This window comes from Polistes fuscatus, unplaced genomic scaffold, assembly GCF_010416935.1.
Source record: "Polistes fuscatus isolate 324 unplaced genomic scaffold, CU_Pfus_HIC Scaffold17, whole genome shotgun sequence".
In the NCBI taxonomy this organism is placed as follows: Eukaryota; Metazoa; Arthropoda; class Insecta; order Hymenoptera; family Vespidae; genus Polistes; species Polistes fuscatus.
The window spans coordinates 2,550,646-2,577,359 of NW_025113075.1; the positions used below are offsets into that span (position 1 = coordinate 2,550,646).

General features: G+C 34.4%; 1 protein-coding gene across 3 annotated transcripts in view; it reads left to right on the top strand.

The window, feature by feature from the left end:
* The window catches only part of LOC122515033 (hemicentin-1), a 168,561-nt gene that overhangs the window by 91,962 nt on the left and 49,885 nt on the right, over positions 1-26,714 (top strand). For all 3 annotated transcript variants that reach the window (XM_043632164.1, XM_043632165.1, XM_043632166.1), the window contains exon 2: positions 23,092-23,219. In XM_043632164.1, the coding sequence (XP_043488099.1) occupies positions 23,092-23,219 (128 nt within the window). The remainder of the gene's footprint in view (positions 1-23,091; positions 23,220-26,714) is intronic.

Genomic DNA, 26,714 nt, shown 5'->3' on the forward strand with positions numbered 1-26,714 from the left:
ACTACTACTACTACAATCCGAGTGAATTCTCATGGATGAGAAGTGTGTTTCGTGTTGGTGAAGATAGAAATACACGTAGTAACACATCGTTGACCGTAGATGTATTTTCGCGTTTCCTTTTTAAACGTGGATCACACGTTGCCGAGGATGACGTTGTCTTCGTCGTCGTTCAGGAACTTCTCAGCAAAAGGTCATACGTGAACGCGTAAATGTGTGAATCCTAGCCGAGGAAGAACATTCCCCCCTCCCCCATACATTAGTTCTGCTTATTCTTTTTCTATTTTTTTCTCTCTCTCTCTCTTGGCGCGAGATAGAAGGGAAAGGGAAAGAGAGATTCCGTTGGAATAATGCTAAAAGCTGACAAGGATGGTGGGTTAATGTCATATATTTCTTCCTTTTTTTTCTTTTTTCTTTCTTTTTTCTTTTTGTTATATTTTACATTCAGTTGGCGGTGGCTGAACGAGTTCCTAGTTCCCCGAAGGGGCCTTACCAAAGCCCAGGTTGCACGACGAACATGACTTGAATAAATATTATCGAATGGCAAGCAGACATGCATGCCCTGCGTAGTAGAAATTTGTCGTCTCTCGTGTATATATATATGTGTGTATTACCGTCAAAGCCGGAAATCCGCCATTGCTAGCAATTCCTAGGCATTGTCAACAATGCAAAGCGCCTTTAGACAAAGTTGGAAATAACACTTCTTACAGAATTTGAACGTAATAATTTGCTATCCTATAGAATATCAAATTACTATTTAAACAATGTTGAAAATATATATTATTATTATTATTATTATTATATATATGATTTTTCTAATAGCATTTTTTCAAATGGTTTTTCTATTAGGGTGAATCGTTTGATTAATACGTCTTTCAATGAATATTTTCAAAGTAAATTTTATAATAAACAATCCATTATGCAGTTTATAACACAATAAATGAACAGAATGGAGATAAGATGAACTTATGGTTCATCCTAATACTATTCGAACCTATTTCCCATACCTAAACGTGAGATTGTTGATCGTTTCGAAATACCAGTCATATGATGAATCGTTACGCCTAACTCGTTGACACCATTTAACGATCTCTTAACGTGTTTAACGAGATTGCGTGTTTAAATCCCGCGCACACGTAGTTAATCGCGTTGTTGTATGCGCTTCGTACAACACGTGGCTTGTGCACACGGCTAATCCGATGATTTGTTCGAAAGAGATAGACCGAAGAATTGGGGTGCGATCCCTAAACTAAACTAAAAGCCAAACAAGAGGGACGAACTGATTGTTGTCAATCGTATTTCTGTTCAAAAATGGAATCGGAAGGAAACCACGCATATACGTATACACACACACACACACACATGGATAAGCAAGTGTACCTGGGAAATACAGGTAACGTGATAGATAGGTTCCTAAAAAATTTCGTGTTTTATGGAATCCCAAATTCACGATTCATATTCGCGTCATTATTTTTAGATAATTTACATTAATTTTGAAATATGTTAACACGTGTTGAGTATCGCGTGACTGATACTCAATTGTTTTATTAAATACTAAATAACACGCGTGATTTTAACCCTAAAGGGGATGATACTAAACGCGTTAAGCAAAAATCATGTTATTCAGTGTTCTAGAAGTACAATCTCGTATAAAAGTTTGTCACAATTTTGTTCTAGTGTTAAAACGAAACCGTGTTATAAGATTCCGTGTTATAGAGGGGTTACACCTGTATAATAAACAATAGGTAAATCGTAGTTGCGGTTTGGAGATAGAGGACGGCAGACTTTCCTACTTGATATTAATTATGGGTTTTGCAAAGGCAAACCCTACCCGAGCTTTTGCTTTCTCGAGGGAACCAGAGGTGCATTTTGCGCCACAGAATACAAGCTGTTTCACGCTTCATAGATTTACCTCGGAGTTCAGACCCTCGACCCGGATCTGCTACTGCCTTCCTCCTAATGGACTAACGAGTAACTTGGAGCACGTCCTAATTATGGAATTACATTCGTCCCTTTTTTATTTGTTTTTCACTTAGTTTGCTTTAAAAGATCTGTATTATACTCGATAGGTATGATTTTTTTCTTTTCACGAGTCCCACTCGTGATGTTCATGATTGGTTAATCTTTCTTGTCACCAGTCTCACTCGTGATGTTCATAATTGGTCTGTTTTTCTTGTCACGAGTCTCACTCGTGATGTTCATGATTGGTCTGTTTTTCTTGTCACGAGTCTCACTCGTGATGTTCATGATTGGTCTGTTTTTCTTGTCACCAGTCTCACTCGTGATGTTCATAATTGGTCTGTTTTTCTTGTCACGAATCTTGGTCTGTTTTTCTTGTCACGAGTCCCACTCGTGATGTTCATGATTGGTCATTTTTCTTGTCACGAATCTTGGTCTGTTTTTCTTGTCACGAGTCTCACTCGTGATGTTCATGATTGGTCTGTTTTTCTTGTCACGAGTCTCACTCGTGATGTTCATGATTGGTCTGTTTTTCTTGTCACGAGTCTCACTCGTGATGTTCATGATTGGTCTGTTTTTCTTGTCACCAGTCTCACTCGTGATGTTCATAATTGGTCTGTTTTTCTTGTCACGAATCTCACTCGTGATGTTCATGATTGGTCTGTTTTTCTTGTCACGAGTCTCACTCGTGATGTTCATGATTGGTTAATCTTTCTTGTCACCAGTCTCACTCGTGATGTTCATGATTGGTCTGTTTTTCTTGTCACGAATCTCACTCGTGATGTTCATGATTGGTCTGTTTTTCTTGTCACGAGTCTCACTCGTGATGTTTATGATTGGTCATTTTTCTTGTCACGAATCTTGGTCTGTTTTTCTTGTCACGAGTCCCACTCGTGATGTTCATGATTGGTCATTTTTCTTGTCACGAATCTTGGTCTGTTTTTCTTGTCACGAGTCTCACTCGTGATGTTCATAATTGGTTTGTTTTTCTTGTCACGAATCTCACTCGTGATGTTCATGATTGGTCTGTTTTTCTTATCACGAGTCTCACTCGTGCAACGAGTTCAATAAATTCACGAAAGGATGACCCGAGTCCTCGTGTTGAAACTGTTAAAACAGTTAGAGTAGTACAAACCTAAAAGACGAAAGGACATCAAAGGTGAACATGGCACGTATGCGAGCTTCCGAACTTTGAATCAAAAGTAACACGACAAATCTCATGGGGGGTGTAACTTCTGATCCTGTTTCCTACCACGTGCCACAATATTTTCCTGATATTGTATTTTTTGAAAGTTTCTTAAAGAAATATCGCACAGTATTATCATTTGCGAATGAATTTTCTTTTTCACGGTTATTGATTTTTAATAATTGAACTATACGAAAGGCGCATATATACGCCCACGCTAATTTATTAATATACTATATATATATATGTATCCATAATTATGAAAGTGGAGTAACATAAGTCACATATATCTTGTTTCGAAATATTTCAAACGATTACATTTGAACACTAAATGAGTTTCATATTATATATTATGTTGAAATAAAATTGTATTAATTTTGGACATTGAATTAATTAATTAATTAAAACATCGAATTAACATTATTATTGCATTGAATTAATATAATTAAAAATAATGTCATGTAAAATAAATGATAAATTCATATATTGTTCTCTTTTTTCTTTTGCTTTTAATTTTTATTTACAATTAGATTACTTTATTATTATATTTACGAAAGACGTGTTTACATGTGTTCTTTACATTTTTTACTCTTCGAAAAGAAAAATATCATACGCGAAAATTGCGTAGAATGTAATACACATATTAATGAAACACGGCATAGATATCAATGCAAATAATGTTGGTTTATGCATTGATCCATGCTTTAGAATATATTACACACAAATTAATTATTAAATCGTTTCCACCATCTTGTTATTATCTTTATTTTATCATTATATTGTAAATTGTCAAAATCAATCTCTTCCTCTCATTATGAATTTTGAATTAAATATATATATATTTGTTTTAATTTAATTACTAATATATATTATTAAAGAGGAATACATAAGTTAGAAAAAAAAATTAAAAAATAAATTTGATAAATTACTTAAAATAAATGAAAAAAAAATTAAACAATAAATTTGATAAATTACTTAAAATAAATGAAAAAAAATTAAACAATAAATTTGATAAATTATTTAAAATAAATGAAAAAAAAATTAAACAATAAATTTGATAAATTCCTTAAAATAAATGAAAAAAAAAATGAATAATCTTCATTTATTCGTATTGTTTTACTTTTCTTTTGAACACTAGGTTTACGGACTGAGCTAATTTGACTCATTCAAAATTTGATTACTATATATAAAATTTAAATATTTAATTAATTCCTCCCCTCAAATTCAACCCTTCATTCAAACAATATTTGTAATTCATTCAAAAATACTCAACAAAAAAATCCATAACAAATCAGTCGTATTAATACCTAAAAATCATATTCTAATCAATAATCAATGAACAATCACTATAATAATAATTTCGTCCCTTTACAATTAGTATTAATGATTTTACCGAGAATTGCAATATCAAAAGATTAAAACTGCTTGCTGACGTGACTAAGAATTAAACGAAAAATAAAAGAAAAAAAGACATAAAAAAGAAACAAAACAAAAAGAAAGAAAAGAAATGAAAGAAAGACAGAAAGAAAGGAAGGTAGAAAAAAAACAAGGGTGGAAGGTATCATAAAAAAAAGAAAAAGAAAAAAGAAAAAGTGTCGGATAGGAGGAACGCATTATCCCCGTGCACCGTTAAAGCTCGTCATCGTTAACCATCACCGATAGAAGAACTTTGATGTTAATTGTGCCCGTTGCTGCATCTCCAGCCCTCCCCCCACCCCATGGCTTCGGGGGGAATCGATGAAGGGGACCCGAGAATAGAAAAGGGCATCGAAGAAAGACTATTGCGATCAATTAATTCACTCTTTCCCCCATTCCACCATTTATAAGCGCACTCGTTCCCTTTTGTCCCAGCCACGTGGGTTGGGGGTAGTGGGGAGAGGGGGGAATGGTTGTGGGGGGGGGGTTGAGAAAAATTTCGATCGAAAAGGGTCCTCCAGTTTTCTTTCACTTTTATTCTTACCATCCCTTCATTCGTTTCATTTTCATTTTCTTCCAACTCCGAACGGGCTAACATTTTATTATGGATATATGGGGATACTCAATTAATCCTGTTAATATCTTAACACCCCCACTTCCAGCCCAACTCTCGATAAAACCGACGAAAATTCGTCGGGCTTTATCGCTAGGAGTGTGAAAGGGGGGTCGACAAAACGAAAACAAGTTGGGTGAAAAGAAATAAAGAAAGAAAAAAAAAAAAGGAAAATAAAATAAAAAGGTAGGGTGCAAAAATATACGGTTGAAGCATAGAGAGAGAAAGAATGGGGGAGGGGTGGCAGGATGATATGATGAAACGCCTTCCATCATTTACCAAAACCCTGGGATGCCTAGTCGTGAAACAGAAAGAGTGAGAGAGAGAGAGAGTGTGTGAGAGAGAGAAAGAGCACACCAGTTGGATCAACAAACAGATTAATCTGCGTTACGTTTTGGACGTGTCTCTCCGCGCTCGAGTTACAGCATGGCCTCGAGTAAAAAGGGAAAAAGAATTTGCCAGTGAAAAAGGACGAGAAACGCGAGTGAAGTGGTAGTGGTGTTGCGTTGGTGTTGCTTGTGTTGGTGATGGTGTTGGTAGTGGATTTGGTGCACTGGGAATACGCGCGTGGAGAGTAGGGGCAATTTAATTCTCTCGGGGGGTGTATATATCAAAACACAAAACATAAAATATTCTTGTCTTCTGACCAATCACTCCGTACACTCACTCTCTCTCTCTCTCTTTCTTTTTCTCTCTTTTTTTCATTTTCTCTTGACCCAGTCATTGCTCTCTGGCTCATATTTTTTTACCGTCGAGTTCAGACTCTAGCTGACATTTAAAATATATTATATATATATGTATGTATGTATGTATGTATGTATGTATGTATGTATAAAAAAATGTATGTACCATCAGTCGGTTGTAGTTCTTCCGCATAAGTCAGGAAGCCTTCCGGCTTAACCGGTCATCCCAAATGTAATCGAATTCAACGCTTTCCAACAATAATTCGGCGATACACTATGGTAATTTTCAGTAACGCTATTGAATAATTCATTCACGTACGTGCGCCAGCATATTACGCTAGATTACTGTTGGGAGTTGAAATTTAAATCGTTAGGTCGAAACGATTATATCCGTGAGAATGCTGAGATAAGTACGGAAACCTCTCTCTCTCTCTCTCTCACACACACACACATTATGTGTGTATCTATCTCTATCTTTATCAATCGTTCGTTTACGATCAAAAGTATAACAGAATGAATATATTTACAAATTTTCTTTCGAATCTCTCTCTCTCTCTCTTATTTCCAAATAAAAATTGCAAACAAATCGTATAAAAAAAATCGTATAGTTGTTCTTTATCCATTCAAACAAAATTATTGTCTTTTAATCATTTCGAATAATCGACACTTTGTCATGCATTTATTAAAAATGAACCTTAAAATTAAAGAAACAAACAAACAAACAAACAAACAGATAAACAAAGAAAGAGAGAGGAACAGTAATTCTAACCATCGTTCGTTTACGATAAAAAGTATGACAGAATAAATATGATATATATTTTCAAATTTGTTTTAAAATTATTTCCAAATAAAAAATACAAACAAACTTAATAACAAACGATATTCGTATTCTTTATCTATTAAATCAGAATTATTATCTTTTAATCATTTCGAATAATCGACACTTTGTTGCGGATTTATTAAAATGAGACCTTGTCATGCATTTATTAAGAATGAGACCTAAAATTACAGAAACAAACAAACAAACAGATAAACAAAGAAGAGAGAGGAAAAGAAATTCTATTGATCGTTCGTTTACGATCAAAAGTATGACAGAATAAATATGATATATATTTTCAAATTTGTTTTAAAATTATTTCCAAATAAAAAATATAAACAAACTTAATAACAAACGATATTTCTATTCTTTATCTATTAAATCAGAATTATTATCTTTTAATCATTTCGAATAATCGACACTTTGTTGCGGATTTATTAAAAATGAGACCTTGTCATGCATTTATTAAGAATGAGACCTAAAATTACAGAAACAAACAAACAAACAGATAAACGAAGAAAGAGAGAGGAAAAGAAATTCTATCCATCGTTCGTTTACGATCAAAAGTATGACAGAATAAATATGATATATATTTTCAAATTTGTTTTAAAATTATTTCCAAATAAAAAATACAAACAAACCTAATGACAAACGATATTCCTATTCTTTATCTATTAAATCAGAATTATTATCTTTTAATCATTTCGAATAATCGACACTTTGTTGCGGATTTATTAAAAATGAGACCTAAAACACGAAAGAAACAAACAGACAGACAGACAGACAAATATACGAAAAGAAAGAAATAAAGAGAAAGATAGAGAGAGAGAGAGAGATGAAAGGGAAAAGGAAAGTCGTGAACCTTAAAGGGCAAGAGAAGTGAGTAGAATATATAGGTTGTTTTCGTGCTAACCTAATTTGGTCTTCATCGAGGATACAAACCCGTTTAAGCTAGGCTCTCCTACTCTCCTAGTTCGTCGCGACTGCAGACTGCGAGTTTGTGGGATGAAACGGGGTGAGGGGGGCTTTGAGAACTGAAAAGGAGAATGGCGGGGGTGGTGACTCCATTTCCAGAGACTGCCGCGCGGTCGAGAGTGAATTATCGTCTCCCAACCAACCAACCAACCCTCCCTCCCTCCCTCCCTTCCTCCCTTCCCCTCCCCTCCTTTTTCTCGTTGCACCTTTCCCACCCCTCCCTTTCTCTGTTTCTATCTCTCTCACTCTGTTCTGCCCTATTCCCATTTCTCTTCACCCCACCCTACCCCACCCTACTCCACCCTACCCCACCCTACCCCACCCCACCCAAACCCTCCCCTGCTCAGCTCAACTCTCAGCGTGCGATGCTACGACGTCAACGCAACACCTCGAGAGAACCGTGACTTGTTTTTTTACTTTTTTTTCTTTCTTTCTTTCTTTCTTTTTCCCTCGGAAAAAAAAATAAGAAGATGAAGAAGAAGAAGAAGAGGAAGAAAAAGACGTAGGAAGGAATAAGAAAAACGCGTACGCACGCAAAGTGAAAAAACGTTTCTGAGTTTCGAACGAGAGTTCTCGCGAACTCTCTTGACACCTCCTTTCTTCCTTCCTTCTTCTTTCCTTTTTCTTCTTCTTCTTCTTATTTTTCTTTTTCTATTTCTATTTCTATTTCTATTTCTTCTTCTCACCTATAATACGTCGATCGATAGTCGCCGAGTATTTTTCCCCCTTTTTGCCGATATGCCGTTTCTAATTAAGGAAAAATATGTTTGTTTGTGTATGTGTGTGTGCGTGTGTGTTTTTTTTTTTTTTTTTTATACAGTTTACCTGTAACTCGAGAAACCGGTTGATATTTAATCAGAAATCTCGTACACCTAGTAATAATCACCTTTTTCTTTACCCCTCCCCTAATAAATAGTGCGTCAGGGTAAAAATAATATTTCATTTTCCCTCTTCCTAAGTTTTTATTTTTATTTTCGGAAGGTTGGCGGACGGGGGGGTGGCTGGTGAGGTGGTGGTGTTCGAGAAAAGGTTGGGAAATTTTTCGCACGTTAAAAGCCGTTGTTTTTGCGCTGAGCAATGTTTTCCGTTTTCTGTTTCTTTTGTGTTTTTTCTTTTTTTTCTTTTTTTTTTCAAGTTTATAACGATCTTCCAAGTTGGAAGAATTTTTACGAAATACAACAAAAGGAAAAAGGGAAGGAGAATTGAAATGGTTTTCGCGCGCATACGCGCCTTTTTCCAACCGTTTTTACTTTCACTTTTTTTCCCTTTCTTTCTTTTTCTTTCTTTTTTTTTTATAATAGTAAAAACAACTCGCACAGGCTCGACAACAGGACACACAAAGATTTCGTTCCCCCCTTTTTCTCTCCCCCCCCCCCACCGGTTGATGACGATCCTTCCAGCCTTAACGAGAAGGATGAAATTCGCAAAAAATGTTTCTTCGCGCAACGCCCTCGGCGAACGTGCAACCCTCTCCCTTCCTTCCTTCCTTCCTTTTTTTTTCCTTTTTGTTTGTTTGTTTGTTACGTAGCGTGGAAAAACGCGGAAACGTCGTTAACTGCGTCTCGAGTTGTGTCGAGTCGTCGGGTTTCCGATTTTCCTAAACCCCTACCTCGCACTATTTACTTTAGGTAACGTCTCTCGCAAAAGAATATGCCGTCGCCAGTTCAGCTTTCTTTTTTCTTTTTTTTTTTTTTCTTTTTAAGTTGTAAACGACGATCATTGCGGAAATCTCATTCGAAGGATTTTTCTTAAAACCATCCGCCGATTATTCTGCGTAAGGAAAAACGTGACGATTTAAACGAGAAAAAAAAGTTTTTATAAAGATAAGGGGGTGGTGGAGGGGGAAGGGTAAATTGAAAATAATAAATAATAAACAATAAATAAACTAGATAAATTAATTTTTCTCCATTCTCTCAAACTATTCGTTTAACATAAGTTGTAAACGATGATCATTGCAAAATTTTTTTAATTTAAAATTGGGTGGAGGGTGGGGTATATTGAAAATAATAAATAAAGTGAATAAAGTAAAAATAAGTAAATAAATAAAAAAAAATGTATATTTACCCTTATTTTTTTTTTTTAGGAATATCGATGAGAATTTGCAATCGAACGATTGCAAAATTCGTTAATCGTTGAAAAATGAAACTCGTCAAAATTCGATATGTGCGTCAAACCTCTCGAAATATCGGGTCACCCAGTATTATTAAAGTTGAATTTAGCTAGAACTATAGAGAAATAAAAAATGAGACCGAACGTACGAACGAAGAATGGGTTCGTACAAAAGCCGCGACAACGGTGGGGGGAGGGGGAGGGGGATGGGTTGAGAGTAGTGTGGAGAGGGGTGGAGAAGAGAGGAGACTGGCAGAAATTCAAACGTTGCAATTTCTGACGCATCGGCGGGATTTCGTTGCATCAGTTCTGTGTATGTGTTTGTGTGTGTGTGTGTGTGTGTTGCACCCATTGGCTTGTGGTATGTTCCTCCTTCCTTCCGTTGTTTTTGGTGGTGGTGATTCTGCTGCACGTCACGCTTGTTCTCCTTTCGATTCTATATTTCTTCGATTGCGAAAACAAAGTACAAAAATCCAAAAAAAAATATTCTCAAATAATATCTTTACCGTCGCCTTGAGTGCAACGTTGCAACCGGTAGCATCACGTAGCATCGCGAAAAATATCGAAAATAATTCATCGAAGAAGAAACTCGGGAGAAGGTGCATGAGGAAAGAGAGGGAGAGGGTTCGAAGACAAATCTTTTCCCTTATCTTTTCCTTTCTTCTTTCGTGCACGTGCGATCAAACTTCGAAATATTTTCTTTTTCTCTTTCGTAAAACGCGCCACGAAGATTTCAAGAATAATACACCACTTTTCTCATTGATTGTACTTTCGAAGCTATCGATTTGTTCTTTATTTTTTGTTTTCCCGCCAAAAAATGTAACATAACCTCAATCTTGATTCGTTAGATTGACACTTTGAATGCAATAATCAGCGCATATATGCGCTTATGAATTCTTTTTCGATCTTCCCTCGCACGAAATTCATTTTTCTTTTCCTTTTTCTTTTAATCTTTTATTTGATCAAAATAATTCAACATTGAAAAACATCATCAACATTCCGTTTTCTCTCGCTGTTGCTGCAATCGTAAAACGTGTTCCGCGTTCGAAATGTTAACACGTTAGGATACATCTTATAATTCTTAACTTTCTTATTATCATATATATATATATATATATATAGTATTTATTATACTTTCTTATTATTATATATATTCGAATATTTTCCATACTGTTTTCCACAAACTTTCTGGACATAATAATAAAGTTTGAAAGTCCTCGAGACTTCATTCAAAATTCATGATTAAACTTCGAATCCGAGACGACCAGAGTAGGATGATCCACACCACTTTTCCGATTAACTATGCGCTCGTTGTTTCACGCTTCGTTTCAATCCCAACGACGACGATGACAACGAGAACGCCTATTTCGCGTACTCCGGGGTAAATACAGGATGATATTTACGCGCGTGTCGTTTCAATCTTTCCACCAGAACGCTTTTTTCTCTCTCTCTCTCTCTCTCTCTCTCTCATTCTCTGTTTCTCTCTCAAATTCTCTTTCTTTCTCTCCTCGTACCTGGAGGATCAAAAAATTTGTCGATACGAAAATCAAATTTACTCGTTCAAATATCCTAAGACATTATCGTTTTAAAACATTTTACAAACATATTACTTTTTTTGTTGTTGTTTTAACCTTTACGAAATAAATCTATTCGTTGATTTATCAAAACCTTAACCCCCCCCCTCCTCATCTTTATCAACTCGTAAGGATATTGCAAATCGGTGCATTTGTTCGTGTCAATTCGATTTATCGAATGTAAAATCAGAGTCGGAGTCACGTGAATTGTATAAAACTTCTACTCGTGTAATACATTATGAAAAAGTTACATTATTTTCTTTTTTTGTCATAAATTATGTCAATTCTAAAACAAGTTTCTTTTCGTTGCTATGTTTCGAGACGTTATATTAGGTTCGAATAACTTCTCCGACGTTTCGTTGTTCCCCCCCCCTTATTCGCCTGTGTAATTATTTTTATTTATAAACGAAAAAAGTAAAGAAACGTTTTCGCAAAAGAAACAAATCTCTATTCGTTTAATTTATCGAAAGGTTACTTGTTCTTCATAGAAAAAAAAAATATCGCAAATCGTTGCAATTTCGTGCCAGGGCAATTTCCAAAATTAAAAAACGCAGAGATAGATAGAGAGAGGAGGGGGAGGGGGGTTACGAAAAAAGAAAAAACTTTAGGCGAGTAAATTTTGCAAACGGCCCGAACGTGCGCATTACGGCGAATATTATTTTTTCATAAACGAGCAGTAACAGAGGGCTACGGAACACCCCCTTTTTTTCTTTCTCTTTTTTTCCTGCTTTTTTTTTGTCCATGTGTTTATCCAATGGCTGGGGGTGTAGCACGCGAGCGAGATGAAATCGATTTATCGTCTATACAATAACGTGTATTATTATTACATTATCTCACCTAAATTGCACGCCCAGGTATTGAGAAACCGTTCATACTGCTAATATCGATCGTTTGTTCCGCGAAAAAAGTAATTAGAATATAAATATTATGCGTGCGACTGATTGGCTTATATATTTTTTTTTCCGCTTTTCTTTTCAACTCTCCGGTTTTTTTCTTTTTTTTTTTTTTTTTTATTGTAAAACAAAACTGCGATATTGCATTGGCAAACGATTTTTTGATAAAAAAAATAACTAAAAGTTATTTAAGAGTTAAGTTACGATGTATGTGTGTGTATATGTGTTACATACCGTATATATATATTTTATATATAAATATTTAATATAATATAATATTATATTATATTATATATATATAATATTTATATATGATATAAATAAATAAATATAAATATATTATATATAAAATTATAATATTAATAATATATATATATAATATTATATAATTACATATAGTAATTATATATATTAATATATAAATAAAATATTAACTCGTGTTGAATATAATCAATATTTTTTCTTTATCTATTTTTATTCTTCTTCTTCTTCTTCTTCTTCTATACACACGAATACACGTTTAACATACATACGTATCATATTTTATTGCACACATAGATGACCCCCGAATATTATTTGGCAATTATCAAAATATCCCACGCGTTACGATTTTCCATTTGAATAATTTCCATTAAAATACTTATAATCTAAAATCTTCAATAATTAATTATTAATATCTCGTTTAATTTTACTACTACTACTACTACTACTACTACTACTACTACTACTACTACTACTACTGTTGACTAAATCAACGAGCCCTTAGAACCCACCGAATGTGTTGCGATTACTTCGTTCATCGAACTGCGAGTATTAGTCAAGTTTTCAGAGCGTGCTTTAAACGATAACTCGTTTTTTTTTTATATATCAAATCTTTTTCTCCTCTCACTCGAACATTTTTTTTTCAGTTTTTTTTTCCACTTTTCCCTCCACCCCCCCCTCTCTCTCTCTTTCTCTCTCTTTTGCTTTCTATGTTTATTACCTTTTTGAAGTAGGTCGCACGAATCGACGAGATGGTGAAGGGAACAGGGGTAAAGGGGGTATGGGGAATGGGGTGGGGCAGGGGGGGTGAGAGGGCTACGAACTAAGCGAGAATTTAAAAGGCATCGATCCGTTTTCAATTCGACTGCTAATACTCGACGATCGAGGCATCGCAATATCTGTTAATTAGTTATATTCGTTTGAAATTCAGCTAATAGCTCTAACGATCTTTAACTATGCAATAGTAGCAATAGTAGTAGTAATAATAATAGTAGTATTAGTTTGAAGTATATGTCGACTAATAAAAGAGGACTCGATTGTTCAACGATAACGAGTTGTATTACAAAAATACAAATAAAAATAAAAATAAAAATAAAAATATATACGGAAATAGTAGAGGAGAAAAAGAAAACTACGATCGTCGATACGAGAAACGGGATGACGCGTAGAGAGACGAAAACAAAAATATATAAAGAAAGAGGAGAAAAAATGATAAAAAATTAGGCGCGTGCCAGCCACCACGGCTGGTTGGAATTAATGACAGGGAAGAAAGGTCCGGGATCGTATGGGCAAACGTGCAACCTAGGTTAATGCCACAAATGCGAGCAATTTCACGGGAAACGATTTTCGAACCGATCAGACCACCCCTACTCTCCCCCCTCCTAACCCCCTCGTACCCCCACCGCCTCATTTCGATCCTACGTTACACGTTCACGAGTTACAAAGCAATTTGCAGTCGGTTCTCGCGTCTCTGACTAAGCCGAACGAACCCTCTCACCCTTTTCTACCCCCACCCCTTCCTTTCTCCTCCTCCTTCCCTCCAACCTTCCCTTCCCTTCCACGAAATTCGTCATTTATTTTGTTCGGAGTAAATTCGACGAGAAAAATCTTTTCCAGTATTTCATACGTCATCCTCTTACCGTCTTCTAATCGTTCATTTCCATTTCGTTCGAGGGGGCTTAGGGTAGGTAGGTAGCTTCCCAAGAAATCCGTCGTTCTGTCAAACCTTTTGAGAGGGTGTATGTGTGTGTGTATGTGCATGTTCACAAAAATGGCGAGAAAAGTTTCTTTCTCAGCGAAATAGAGCTTTGGCAAAATGTAAAACTGCTTTTACGTGCGAACACGTTCAAGGTTATTTCGAAAAATATTTCTACGTAATGACGTAGAGTAGGAGGAGGAGGAGGAGGAGGAGGAGGAGGAATATGAAAAGAGGGAGGAGAGGCAGGAGGGGCAAGTGTCATCGCGAATTCGGGACCTTTGAATCATAGTTTGTTGCATCTCGAGTATGTCATCGCATCAAAAGGAAAGATTCATGCAAGATTTTGATCATTTTATTCTTCATTGAATTTTTATATCACATAAATTGACGACAGTCAATGGAGGATTTATTTTGTTTTGTCTTTTTTTTTCTTTTTCTTCTCTTTTTGTGTTAACAGCTGATAAATAAAAATAAAAATAAAAATAAAAATAAAAATAAAAATAAAAATATGCGGATATAGTAGGGGAGAAAAAGAAAACTACGGTCGTCGTAGATAAAATTATTCACCACCCCCATAAATGAAGCTTTCAATAACATTATAAATATTATACAAGATATAAACTATGAGTGAATTATACGAATTTTACATATAAATTGTGCATCAATATTCTTCATTTGTCTTTATCTACATATTGAACGAAATATTTATTATCACTCCTTTAATTTAATCGAAACATGATTTATTGGTGTAACAATTTACTTATTAACGATAATAACAGCATTTTTAGGTTATGTTCTACCATGAGGTCAACGTTTGAAATGTATTTTTTTTATTTGTCTTTTTTTTTCCAATCACCGTTAAACTTTAATCACAATATATATATATAAAATATATTAAATTTTAGGTTATGTTCTACCTTGAGGTCAACGTTTTAAATGTATTCTTTTTATTTGTTTTTTATTTTCTTTTTTTCCAATCACCATCAAACTTTAATCACAATATATAAAATATATGAAATATTTAATTCGAATATTGTGAATATTAGAAATGAACGACAGGTGTGCGTAAGGTTTAATTGACAGGTGGCATGACGCGTTAATAGACGATGATCGTTCGTTGCACAAGTACGCTTAAGCGGATGAACGATTATGCGAGCACCCTTTCGTGTCCGAATCGAACGCAGAGCAACAATAACAACAACGAAACAAGGATACAATTCACCGATAACGTAATCTTTGTAAAACCAATTAAACGTTATCCTTCATTTACACTGATTTCGTTCCACTTTGTGTTCGAGTATTTTCCATAATAACTTACGATTCATTAACAGTTACGATTGTCTATCCGAAATTTTAACTAAACCATCCCCCACCCTCTTCCCTCGCAGGCGTCCCATTAAAATTATTACTTCGTTTATTACACTCCACCCCCCCCACCCTTATTCTTCCCATTTTATTTTCTCTCTCGATACTATTTCTAAATATTAACGTTTTTTCGTATTAATATAGGATTTATTCTTCAATCTTATGTTAATTTTTAATCATTTGTGTATATTATTGTATGATTTTTTATTCGATTATAAAATATATTTTAAATATATCACAAAATATGAATAATAAAGCAAACGATAATTATTTGAATACTAAATTTATCGAAAATTTCCTACTTATTTCATTAAATATTATAATATCACATATATATATGCAATAAGAATTTGTGTTGCATTTGGTTAAACAAATAGCGCAATAAACTCGTAAGAAATTTTATTTCAAAATTTGAAAATCATGTCGATATCATAATTTGACACCAGAATATAATGGTACGTTTAGTGTTAATCCTTTTCGTTATTATGTGGACAACTAATAATATTTTTTCATAAATAAACTAATAATAAATAATCTAACATATCTCTCGTGTAATAAATAACGAAAAATCGCATTGAGAATAAACTTTATAATGAATTTATTACGTAAAACAACCCCCCGTTCATTCAAAAAAGACACATACACATAAAACTCTCTTTTTCTTTTCATTTCCTATCTTCCAATATAATTATTGTTACCATTATTTCATACATACATAACATTAGCAACCCACACACACACATACGTATTTAATAAATCGACTTCCGTGCATCAAAACCAATTTTGATCAAACACGAATACTTTTTCCTATATACAAATACGTCCTATCCATTTATTATTATTATTATTATTATTATTATTATTATTATTATTATTATTATTATTATTATCATTAGAAATAACGAGAAAATAGCGGATTTCTTCTTTTGTCGTAAATGGCACCGAAACGATGATCATTAAATTTAACGTTTCGTTTATTCGAACGAACGTTCGTATTTTCCATAAATTTTTATTTCCATTTTCCGTAAATTTGATGAATTTTATTCTTTCTAACGTTTCCCCTCCCACACCCCCGATGCATGATTTTATATTTAAATTCATCCAAACCCTACCATCTAGTCTCTACCATCTACCCCCTACCCCTACCCTTACCCCTTTCCACTGCGACGGCATCAAAAATAAACTCCAGGGACGTAACTGCCTGGTGCCTTTATCGTGATTAAATGTCAACATGGCTGACGCCGCGATATCGCGTTATCTAACATTTTTTTCCTAGTTATCAGTTCGGTTCTCGCACACGCCAGTTCTACAAAGTCAATAGTACCAACCCCCTCCTTCCCCCAAACCAACGCCAACCCCCTATCCCCACCGATAGTCGACGAAACATTTTTCTACCTTGGGCTCTGGCTTGTTTGTTGTTGTTGTTGTTGCTTTTTTATTCTTCTTCCTTTTTTCTTTTTCTTTTTTTGTTGCGTTTTGTTTGCGCTCGCAAACCAGAGAGGAAGAAAGATGGAACGAGAAAGGAAGGAAGAAGAATTAAAAAAAAGGAACAAAAAAAGAAAAATTCGAACGAAAAAGCACTCCGAGTACTGGTCGAGCAAAGTGCTTCTCGAATTATTAACTTTACGCGAAGCTGTTCTCTTTTTCTTTTACTTTTTTCCATTTACGAGTATATATTTTTATTCTTTCTATAAGAATATTATATTCGATGTTAATAAAAAGAAAAGAAAAAAATAGGACAAAAAGACAAAAAAAGAAAGAAATAACGCAAAGTTTGAAAAAAATTCTTGAAACATTGGAGACTTTGTAGTATGTTTCCGGGGAATATTACGTAGGTACTCACCTGCCCTACCCTATCTACCTATCTACCTACCGTTCGGACGAATACAATCACCATATTTCCTGTTCGTCCAAGCAGCAGCAGCGAGAGAACTTCGGATTCGCAAGGGAGAACATAAAAGAAAAAGTTAGCCGCCGACGCCACCCCCATCCCCACCCCCGTTGCGAGATATAATTTACGATGAATTATGCGCCCCCCCTGAACCCCCTCCGATCCCCTCCTACAACCCCCCCCACCCCCACCCCGAATCGACTATAAAATTCTGCTAGGATTTTAAGCGCGAGTTTAACTTGCGCGCCACGTTAAAAATCTCGGAATGCTTTTAAAAGTTTGCGACACCGCGTCTGGAACTCTGCCCCCCAAGCCCCCTACTATCACCCCGCCCCTGCCGCCGCACCTTCTCCTCGTTGCAGACCGTAACGGTAATAACGAAGAACTTTAACATCCTCGAAAATCATTCTATCGAATTGAAAAAAACTTTATCTTCCCGTTCATCGTTAATTAACTTTGATTCGGTGTAAGAGAGAGAGAGAGAGAGAGGGGGTGGGAAAGAGGGAAGGGGAATGGGGGAAAGGGTGAAGGCTTTCCTTCTCATTGCATCTGTAAAAAGTACGAGTATCGTACTCGTACTAATTTCCTCTTACAATCAAGGAAAAACACCCTTTTTCGTACTTGCGAAACTTTCGCAACCTTTTGCTCGCTTTGCTTTGCTTTGCTTTTGCTTTTTTTGTTAACCTATCCTCGTGTAATAGTAGTAGTAGTAGTAGTGGTATTGGTCGCGCGTGCAAAGCAAATTTATTCCCTCTTAAAAGAGAAACTCTTAACCTTGCTTATCCTCATCCCTCTTCTCCTCCTTCTTCTTCTTCTTCTTATTTTGTATTTTTTTATTTTGTGTTTTGCGTTTGTACTTAAGAGTATTTCAACCAAGCAAGCAAGCGTACACCAAATTCCAAACGAAACGAACGATTTCAGCGTCTGCCGCGAAAGAAATAATAAACTTTCTAACCATCATCACCACTTCTCGACTAACTCTCTCCCCCCCACCCCATTTTCAAACGGAAAAACTTTTCATTCCGAACGATTATTCAACCGTGAAAAAACTCGAAGTAAAACCCTTTTTACGTATTCGTATACACTCGGTGAATATCAATGTTGGTTTATTTAACAAAAAATGTATTGTTGTTATCATGGAAAGGTGGATCTTGTAATAAAAGGTTCAAATTAGTGAGAATGAATTTAAACTTTATTATTGATCGGTCAGACAGTTTGTACAAACAAGAGAGAGAGAGAGAGAAATATAAACTCGAATTTAGGGGGGAGAAATGTATTGTTTTTATAGAAAGGTGCATCTTGTTAAAAATGATCAAATTAGTGAGAATGAATTTGAACTTAGATAGGAATTATATTATTGATCGGTCAGACAGTTTGTACAAACAAAAGAGAGAGAGAGAGAGAGAGAAAGAAATATAAACTCGAATTTCGGGGGGGGGGGAATGTATTGTTTTTATAGAAAGGTGCATCTTGTTAAAAATAATCAAATTCGTGAGAATGAATTTGAACTTAGGCAGGAATTATTATTGATCTGCCAGACAGTTTGTACAAACAAAAAGAGAGAGAGAGCGAGAGAGAGAGAGAGAGAAATATAAACTTGGATTTTTGGGGGGGGAAATGTATTGTTTTTATAGAAAGGTGCATCTTGTTAAAATGATCAAATTCAATCTCATGAATTTGAACTTAGACAGGAATTATATTATTGATCAGTCAGACAGTTTGTACAAACACGAAAGAAAGAGAGAGAAAGAAATATAAACTCGAATTTAGGGGGGAAAAATGTATTGTTTTTATAGAAAGGTGCATCTTGTTAAAAATGATCAAATTCGTGAGAATGAATTTGAACTTAGGCAGAAATTATATTATTGATCGGCCAGACAGTTTGTATAAACACGAAAGAAAGAGAGAGAAAGAAATATAAACTCGAATTTAGGGGGGGAAAATGTATTGTTTTTATAGAAAGGTGCATATTATTAATAATGATCAAATTAGTGAGAATGAATTTGAACTTAGATAGGAATTATATTATTGATCTGTCAGACAGTTTGTACAAACACGAGAGTGAGAGAGAGAGAAATATAAACTTGGATTTTTGGGGGGGGGAATGTATTGTTTTTATAGAAAGATTCATCTTGTTAAAAATGAACAAACCCGTGAGAACGAATTTGAACTTAGACAGGAATTATATTATTGATCTGCCAGACAGTTTGTACAAACAAAGAGAGAGAGAGAGAGAGAAAAATAAACTTGGATTTTTTTTGGGGGGGGTGAATGTATTGTTTTTATAGAAATATACATCTTATTAATAATGAACAAATTAGTGAGAATGAATTTGAACTTTATTATTGATCTGCCAGACAGTTTGTACAAACAAAGAGAGAGAGAGAGAGAAATATAAACTCGAATTTGGGGGAGGGAAATGTATTGTTTTTATACAAGATGCATCTTGTTAAAATGATCAAATTCATTCTCATGAATTTGAACTTAGACAGGAATTATATTATTGATCTGCCAGACAGTTTGTACAAACACGAGAGAGAGAGAGAGAGAAATATAAACTCGAATTTAGGGGGGAAAAATGTATCGTTTTTATAGAAAGGTGCATCTTGTTAAAAATGATCAAATTCATTCTCATGAATTTGAACTTAGACAGGAATTATATTATTGATCGGCCAGACAGTTTGTACAAACACGAAAGAAAGAGAGAGAGAAATATAAACTCGAATTTGGGGGGGGAATGTATTGTTTTTATAGAAAGGTGCATCTTGTTAAAAATGATCAAATTCATTCTCATGAATTTGAACTTAGACAGGAATTATATTATTGATCTGCCAGACACTTTGTACAAACACGAAAAAAGAGGAGAGAGAAATATAACTCGAATTAAGGGGGGAAAAATGTATTGTTTTTATAGAAATGTGCATCTTGTTAAAAATGATCAAATTCATTCTCATGAATTTGAACTTAGACAGGAATTATATTATTGATCGGTCAGACAGTTTGTACAAACACGAGAGAGAGAGAGAGAGAGAGATAAACTCGAATTTAGGGGTTAGTTGTTAAATATATTTGTAGTTTCTGGGATTGCAAACGGACGACGTCTAAACACAATTAACAAACTCCGTCGTGTGTATAGCAGGAGACACTATAAGCTTCGAATTTGCTTGGAAAACCTGTTGCCTTGAAGTTACTTGCCTTTACCTTATCTACGAATCACACCCCCGTCTTTCGACACCTCGTAATGGTGTTCTTGTATTAGCGAGTTTGCTCGGTTAAACTTCATTTTAACAAGAGTAAGTCTGATACAAAGTCTCTTATTTATCTGGGTCATTCTATTTTTCCAACTGTGTCACGTACAATAATAATTATTCGAAATGGAAATACAGGTAAACCCTTTTATAACGCGGTAAATATAATTGGTTCCTAGAAAACTGGTTTGTTGTGAGTGAAACCGTGTTACATGAGACCCCCCCCCTAATGTTCATTATTTTCAAGTAATTTTATTTAGAAATATGTTAAACAATCATCGCGTTATCTAATGCTGTAAAAATACAGTGTCTCGTGTAAAAGGTTTTTTTAAATATAAACCGTGTTATATGAGACCTTGAATTGATTACTTTAAGGTGATTTGATTTTTAAATATATCGAATAAAATCATATTATCCAGTAGTGTAAAAGTAAAAAGTGTTGTAAAATGTTTTCGCACTTTACGAATCATGGTATACTGAAACCGTGTTGTATGAGGATTCCCGCAATTATATATAAATGAATAAAATAAATACATTAAACTTAAAATCGTATTATCCAATGCTGTAGAAGTACAACGTTGTATCAAAATTTATCGCAATTTATGAATCATGTTGTAACAAAACCGTGTTGTAGGAAGATTACTTGTTCTTTTCTCGTACGAATCACGTTTATCATCATTCCGGTTACGTACGTATATATAGGACAAGAAAAAAAACAAAAAGAAGAAAAAAAAGAAGAAAAAAAAGGTACGAACACACCGGTAATTGGTTCTGAATTGTTTCTTTTTCCCCCGAATACGCAAATGTTCATTATTTTCAAGTAATTTTATTTAGAAATATGTTAAACAATCATCGTGTTATCTAATGCTGTATAAATACAGTGTCTCGTGTAAAAGGTGTTTTTTAAATATAAACCGTGTTATATGAGACCTCGAATTGATTATTTTAAGGTGATTTGATTTTCAAATATATCGAATAAAATCGTGTTATTTAGTAAAGTAAAAGTAAAAAGTATTGTACAAATGTTTTCGCACTTTACGAATCATGGTATACTGAAACCGTGTTGTATAAGAATTCCCGCAATTATATATAAATGAATAAAATAAATACATTAAACTTAAAATCGTATTATCCAATGCTGTAGAAGTACAACGTTGTATCAAAATTTATCGCAATTTATGAATCATGTTGTAACAAAACCGTGTTGTAGGAAGATTACTTGTCCTTTTCTCGTACGAATCGCGTTTATCATCATTCCGGTTACGTACGTATATATAGGACAAGAAAAAAAACAAAAAGAAGAAAAAAAAGAAGAAAAAAAAGGTACGAACACACCGGTAATTGGTTCTGAATTGTTTCTTTTTCCCCCGAATACGCAAATATTGTGTTGCGAGATTCGCGAAACACGGTCAGAGCAAGCTCAGTGGCCGAGCCAGTCCCGTGCTTTGTTAATTTTGCAAACTTATTCCCCCATGCTCCGGCTCGAGTGGATGTGTATATGCGAGCGCTTTATTAATCATTTTTGCCTCGGTGAAAAATTGAATTTTTAACATTGCAATCCTGCGAAAGCTCAGTACGTTGCCAACGCCATATACGTCCAGCATATATCCAACAAGGGTAAATGCATTCGTGCCATATCATCGAAGCTTTGACTTCTCTCTCTCTCTCTCTCTCTCTCTCTCTCACTCTCTCTCACTCTCTCACTCTTTTTGCATTCGTATCAAATCAACTTTATCAATTTGTATGCTTTCGAGATTTGCAACAAAATTTTGTAGCAAATACATACGCTCGGGAAAAGAGTTATTCCGTCAAAGATAATGAAAAAATATAAGCAGGGAAATGTTTAAACCAAATATTACGATTAATTAAACTGCTTGTCCTCTTATTTTTGATCTCTCTCTTTCTCTCTTTCTTTCTTTCTCTCTCTTTTTCCGTTTCTCCCTGTGTTTTGTCGACAAATTTCCAAGGACTTGGGTGGCTAAGTTAATTCACAAAGTTGCGTATTAAATAACTAACTTAATGAGAACCAACTGGGTTAAATACCCTTTGGCTAGGTAAGCCACGATTTACAAGAAATACACAGTCGCTATTCTCCTATTCTCGTTTAACAACCGACACCCTCCTCTTCCCCTCCCCCTTCCACCTCTTTTTAACTCTCATTTTTCGTTTAATAAACGTTAACGACGAAATTTATTTTCTTACTTCGAAACAATTTAACCCCTGGACGACGTAACGGGGTTAAAATACCAGTTACGAATAATCCTTCCTTCCTTCCTTCCTCTCGAGTTAATGAATCTTTTTTTTTTCTTTTTTTTTTGTTCTTTTACTTACTTACTTACTTACTTGCCTGCTTACTTGCTTAACGAGAAATCTCGTTAACCTATAGAATTAATTATCTTTTACAGTTTGTCACGGGATACAGCAATTCGAGGAAACCCCGCAGTACACGGAAGTTAATCCCGGTCAGGATGCAAAGTTGATCTGTCGTGTTCTCGGCAAGAGGGGTCAGTGCATTTGGCAGAAGGATCAAAAGGTACGGTTTACTGACGAATTATTTATGATATATCATTTATTATTCACTTATATGTATAAATATATATACATACGAGAGTATAGTTTCATTAAAACATTTGATTCTCGTTGCTAAGGATAAAATGTCCGAATACGAAATAAAATAATTAACAGAATTTGATGCTTTATCAGAATGGAAAACAACAAAATATTATAGCCGTTCTACAATATTTAAATAAAAAAAACTGGTGTGTGTACTTATGTACGCAAGTAAGAAGTTATACTTCTTTGCCGTACCAAAACGAATATAACCTCTATAACCTCAAAAATAACTTCAAAAAAAATACTTCAAAGAAAAAAAATAACTTAAAACAAAAAATAATTATTATATATATATATATATATAAGAAAGAATAAAAATAACTGGTGTGTGTACTTATGTACGCACGTATGAAGTTATACTTCTTTGCCGTACCAAAACGAATATAACCTCAATAACCTCAAAAATAACTTCAAAAAAATACTTCAAAGAAAAAAAATAACTTAAAAAGAAAAATAATTATTATTTTATTTTTTATTATATATATTTATTATTTATTTAATTTATTTATTTATTATTATATTATTATTTTTATTTTACCGAAACGAACATAACCTCAATAACCTCAAAAATAATTTCAAAAATAAATTAAAAAAAAATAATTATTATTATATATATATAAGAAGAATAAAAAAAAGAAAATATCAAAATATAGATATCAGTCCACACTAAATATAACAGAGATATATCGAATTACTTGACACGTCAACTGTCATGGCGCGGTTACAGCATTAGTTCTCGCTTCGATCGTTTAAGTAAAGCAGCGCTGAGTACGATTAGTATTTGGATGGGTGACCCGCTTGAGAAAAATAAGGGGGAAGAAGAAGAGAAGACAACTTCACGCCGTATACTTGAAATCGCTTTGCCGCGCGTCGTAAATACTGCGACAAACTTCATGGTGTCGTTTTTCCAGACGCTCGGAACAAAATCACTCCCCATTACATTTTCCCCAACGCGCCAAAAGAAGTATAACTTCAAAAAATACTTTCGTTTAATATTATTACATTTGCTTTCTTTAATTGATTTCAACAATACGAGGAAACATTTCTTTTCACGTCTCAACGTATATTATATATATTTTACGAATTATTTAAAAAGAAAAAAGAAAAATAAAACTCACCCCGTATATTATCGACAATTATTATTTCGTTGTTTCATTTTATTATACAATTACTTTCAAACCAATATTATACGAAATATAACACAATTATTATATATTATATCTCCGATACTCGAAGTAATAATTTATATTCGAAGATATTCGAAGTAATAATTTAACGATAAAAAATGAAAATTAATTTATTTATTTATTAAATTTATTTTATTTATTTATTTTATTATTAAATAATTTATATTCCAAGATATTCGAAGTAATAATTTAACGATAAAAAATGAAAAAATGTTCGAAAAAGAAAAAAAAACACAGAGAGAGAGAGGAAAAACAATTCGTAACATTTAAGTGAGACAAATCCTCTTATTGTATACGTCAAATAAAAAAAAAAAAAGAAAAAAAAAGGGATGTAAGACGATAAAATTTCTTCTTAAGAGCACGGATGTACTTGCAAGTAACTTTCTTCTTCTTAGTTGGGAAAAAGGGGACTTCATTGTTTCTCGTGTATCACTCGTGATCCCCCCAACTACCCACCCACTCAACCCACCCCCATCCCCACTCCCATTTCGAAAGGAAAACTACGCGTACCGTTGCATTGCTGTTGGTAACCGACTTTTCCCGTGCTTTTCCTTTGCAACGCAGTAAACTTTTGCTTCAGTTTAAGTTTGTCTTTCTCGAGAGTGGACATTATACGCGGTGACCGACGATAAACAGTAGTTTCGATCGGATTCAGAGAAACAGAGAGAGAGAGGAGAGAGAGTGAGAGGGTGGAAATAGGGGGGAGAGGGGGAGAGGGGGAGAACGAATCGTACTCATTCAACTATCTCGAAACTTTCTTCAAACTTGAGTTATTGTATTCTCTCTCATTCTCTCACCCTTTGTTTTCCCTTTTTAGGACAAAATACTCGTGAATGTGTGTGCATGTGTGTGTGTGTGTGTATTCACGTGCATCATCATCACGTAGAAACACACCTAATTCATTTAACGTTAACACGTACGTATGGTAAAGTGTAAAAGGGGGTGATGGGTGGGGGAATGTAGAATACACGCGGCCGAATATTTTTGTTGTTTTTGTTGTTGTTGTTGTTGAATAAAAAACACCGAGTGTATTTTCACATTAAAAACGTTGACGTAATATAATATTTCAGTATCTTTTTTCGTCGTAGTATTTTGTTGTTGTTGTTGTTTTTGCAAAATACGCGGATGATGCGTGGGAAGGATTCCGAACGTTTGCCACGGACAAAAATGATGGAGAAGAAAAAAAAGAAAAAGGAACAGAATTTAGCGTCGAACTTTAAAAGCTCGATGGGGAAAGTACTTTGACTAGTTTCCCGAGCACTTTGAGTAGGTAAAGTATGTATCTTCATACACACACACACACAACACTTTTGTATAATATGTATATATAAAAATAGAAACAAGGAGCGAGTTATATTTTTATAGATACGAATGATGTAATTTCGTATGAAAAGAAGATAAAAGTAGAATAAAAAACTGGTGTGTGTACTTATGTACGCACGTAAGAAGTTATACTTATTGCCGTACCAAAACGAACATAACCTCAATAACCTCAAAAATAACTTAAAAAAAAAACTGGTGTGTGTACTTATGTACGCACGTAAGAAGTTATACTTATTTGCCGTACCAAAACGAACATAACCTCAATAACCTCAAAAATAACTTAACAAAAAAAATTATTATTATTATTATAATTTAAATTTATTATCGATATATTATATATATTAGAAAGAATCATAAATATCAAAATCTAGATATCAGTCCACACTAAATATAAGACATATATCGAATGACTTCACGCGTCAACAACCATGGCGCTGTGATAGCATTGGTTCCCGCTCGATCATTTAAGTCAAGCGGCGCTGAGTACGATTAGTATTCGGATGGGTGACCCGCTTGAGAAAAAAAAGGGGGGAAGAAGAAAAGAAGACAACTTCATGCCGTATACTTGAAATCGCTTTGCCGCGCGTCGTAAATCCGACAAACTTCATGGTGTCGTTTTTTCAGTCGCTCGGAACAAAATCACTCCCCATTAAATTTTCCCCAACGCGCCAAAAGAAGTAGAACTTCAAAAAGAAGAAGATAAAACACGTTGATGTAAGGAAAGAAAAAATACGCGTAAGAGAAAACGTCGTCACTCGCTGTGTCTATGGTTTAACTCGATAGAAAATGAGAGGGTATTACTATGGTACGTAGAAAATCCTAGAAACAGCAGGAAACATTTTTCTTATTCTTCCTTTTCATTCCCTCTCTGTGTTTCTTCGAACGTTTCCAGCTTTCACCACGCG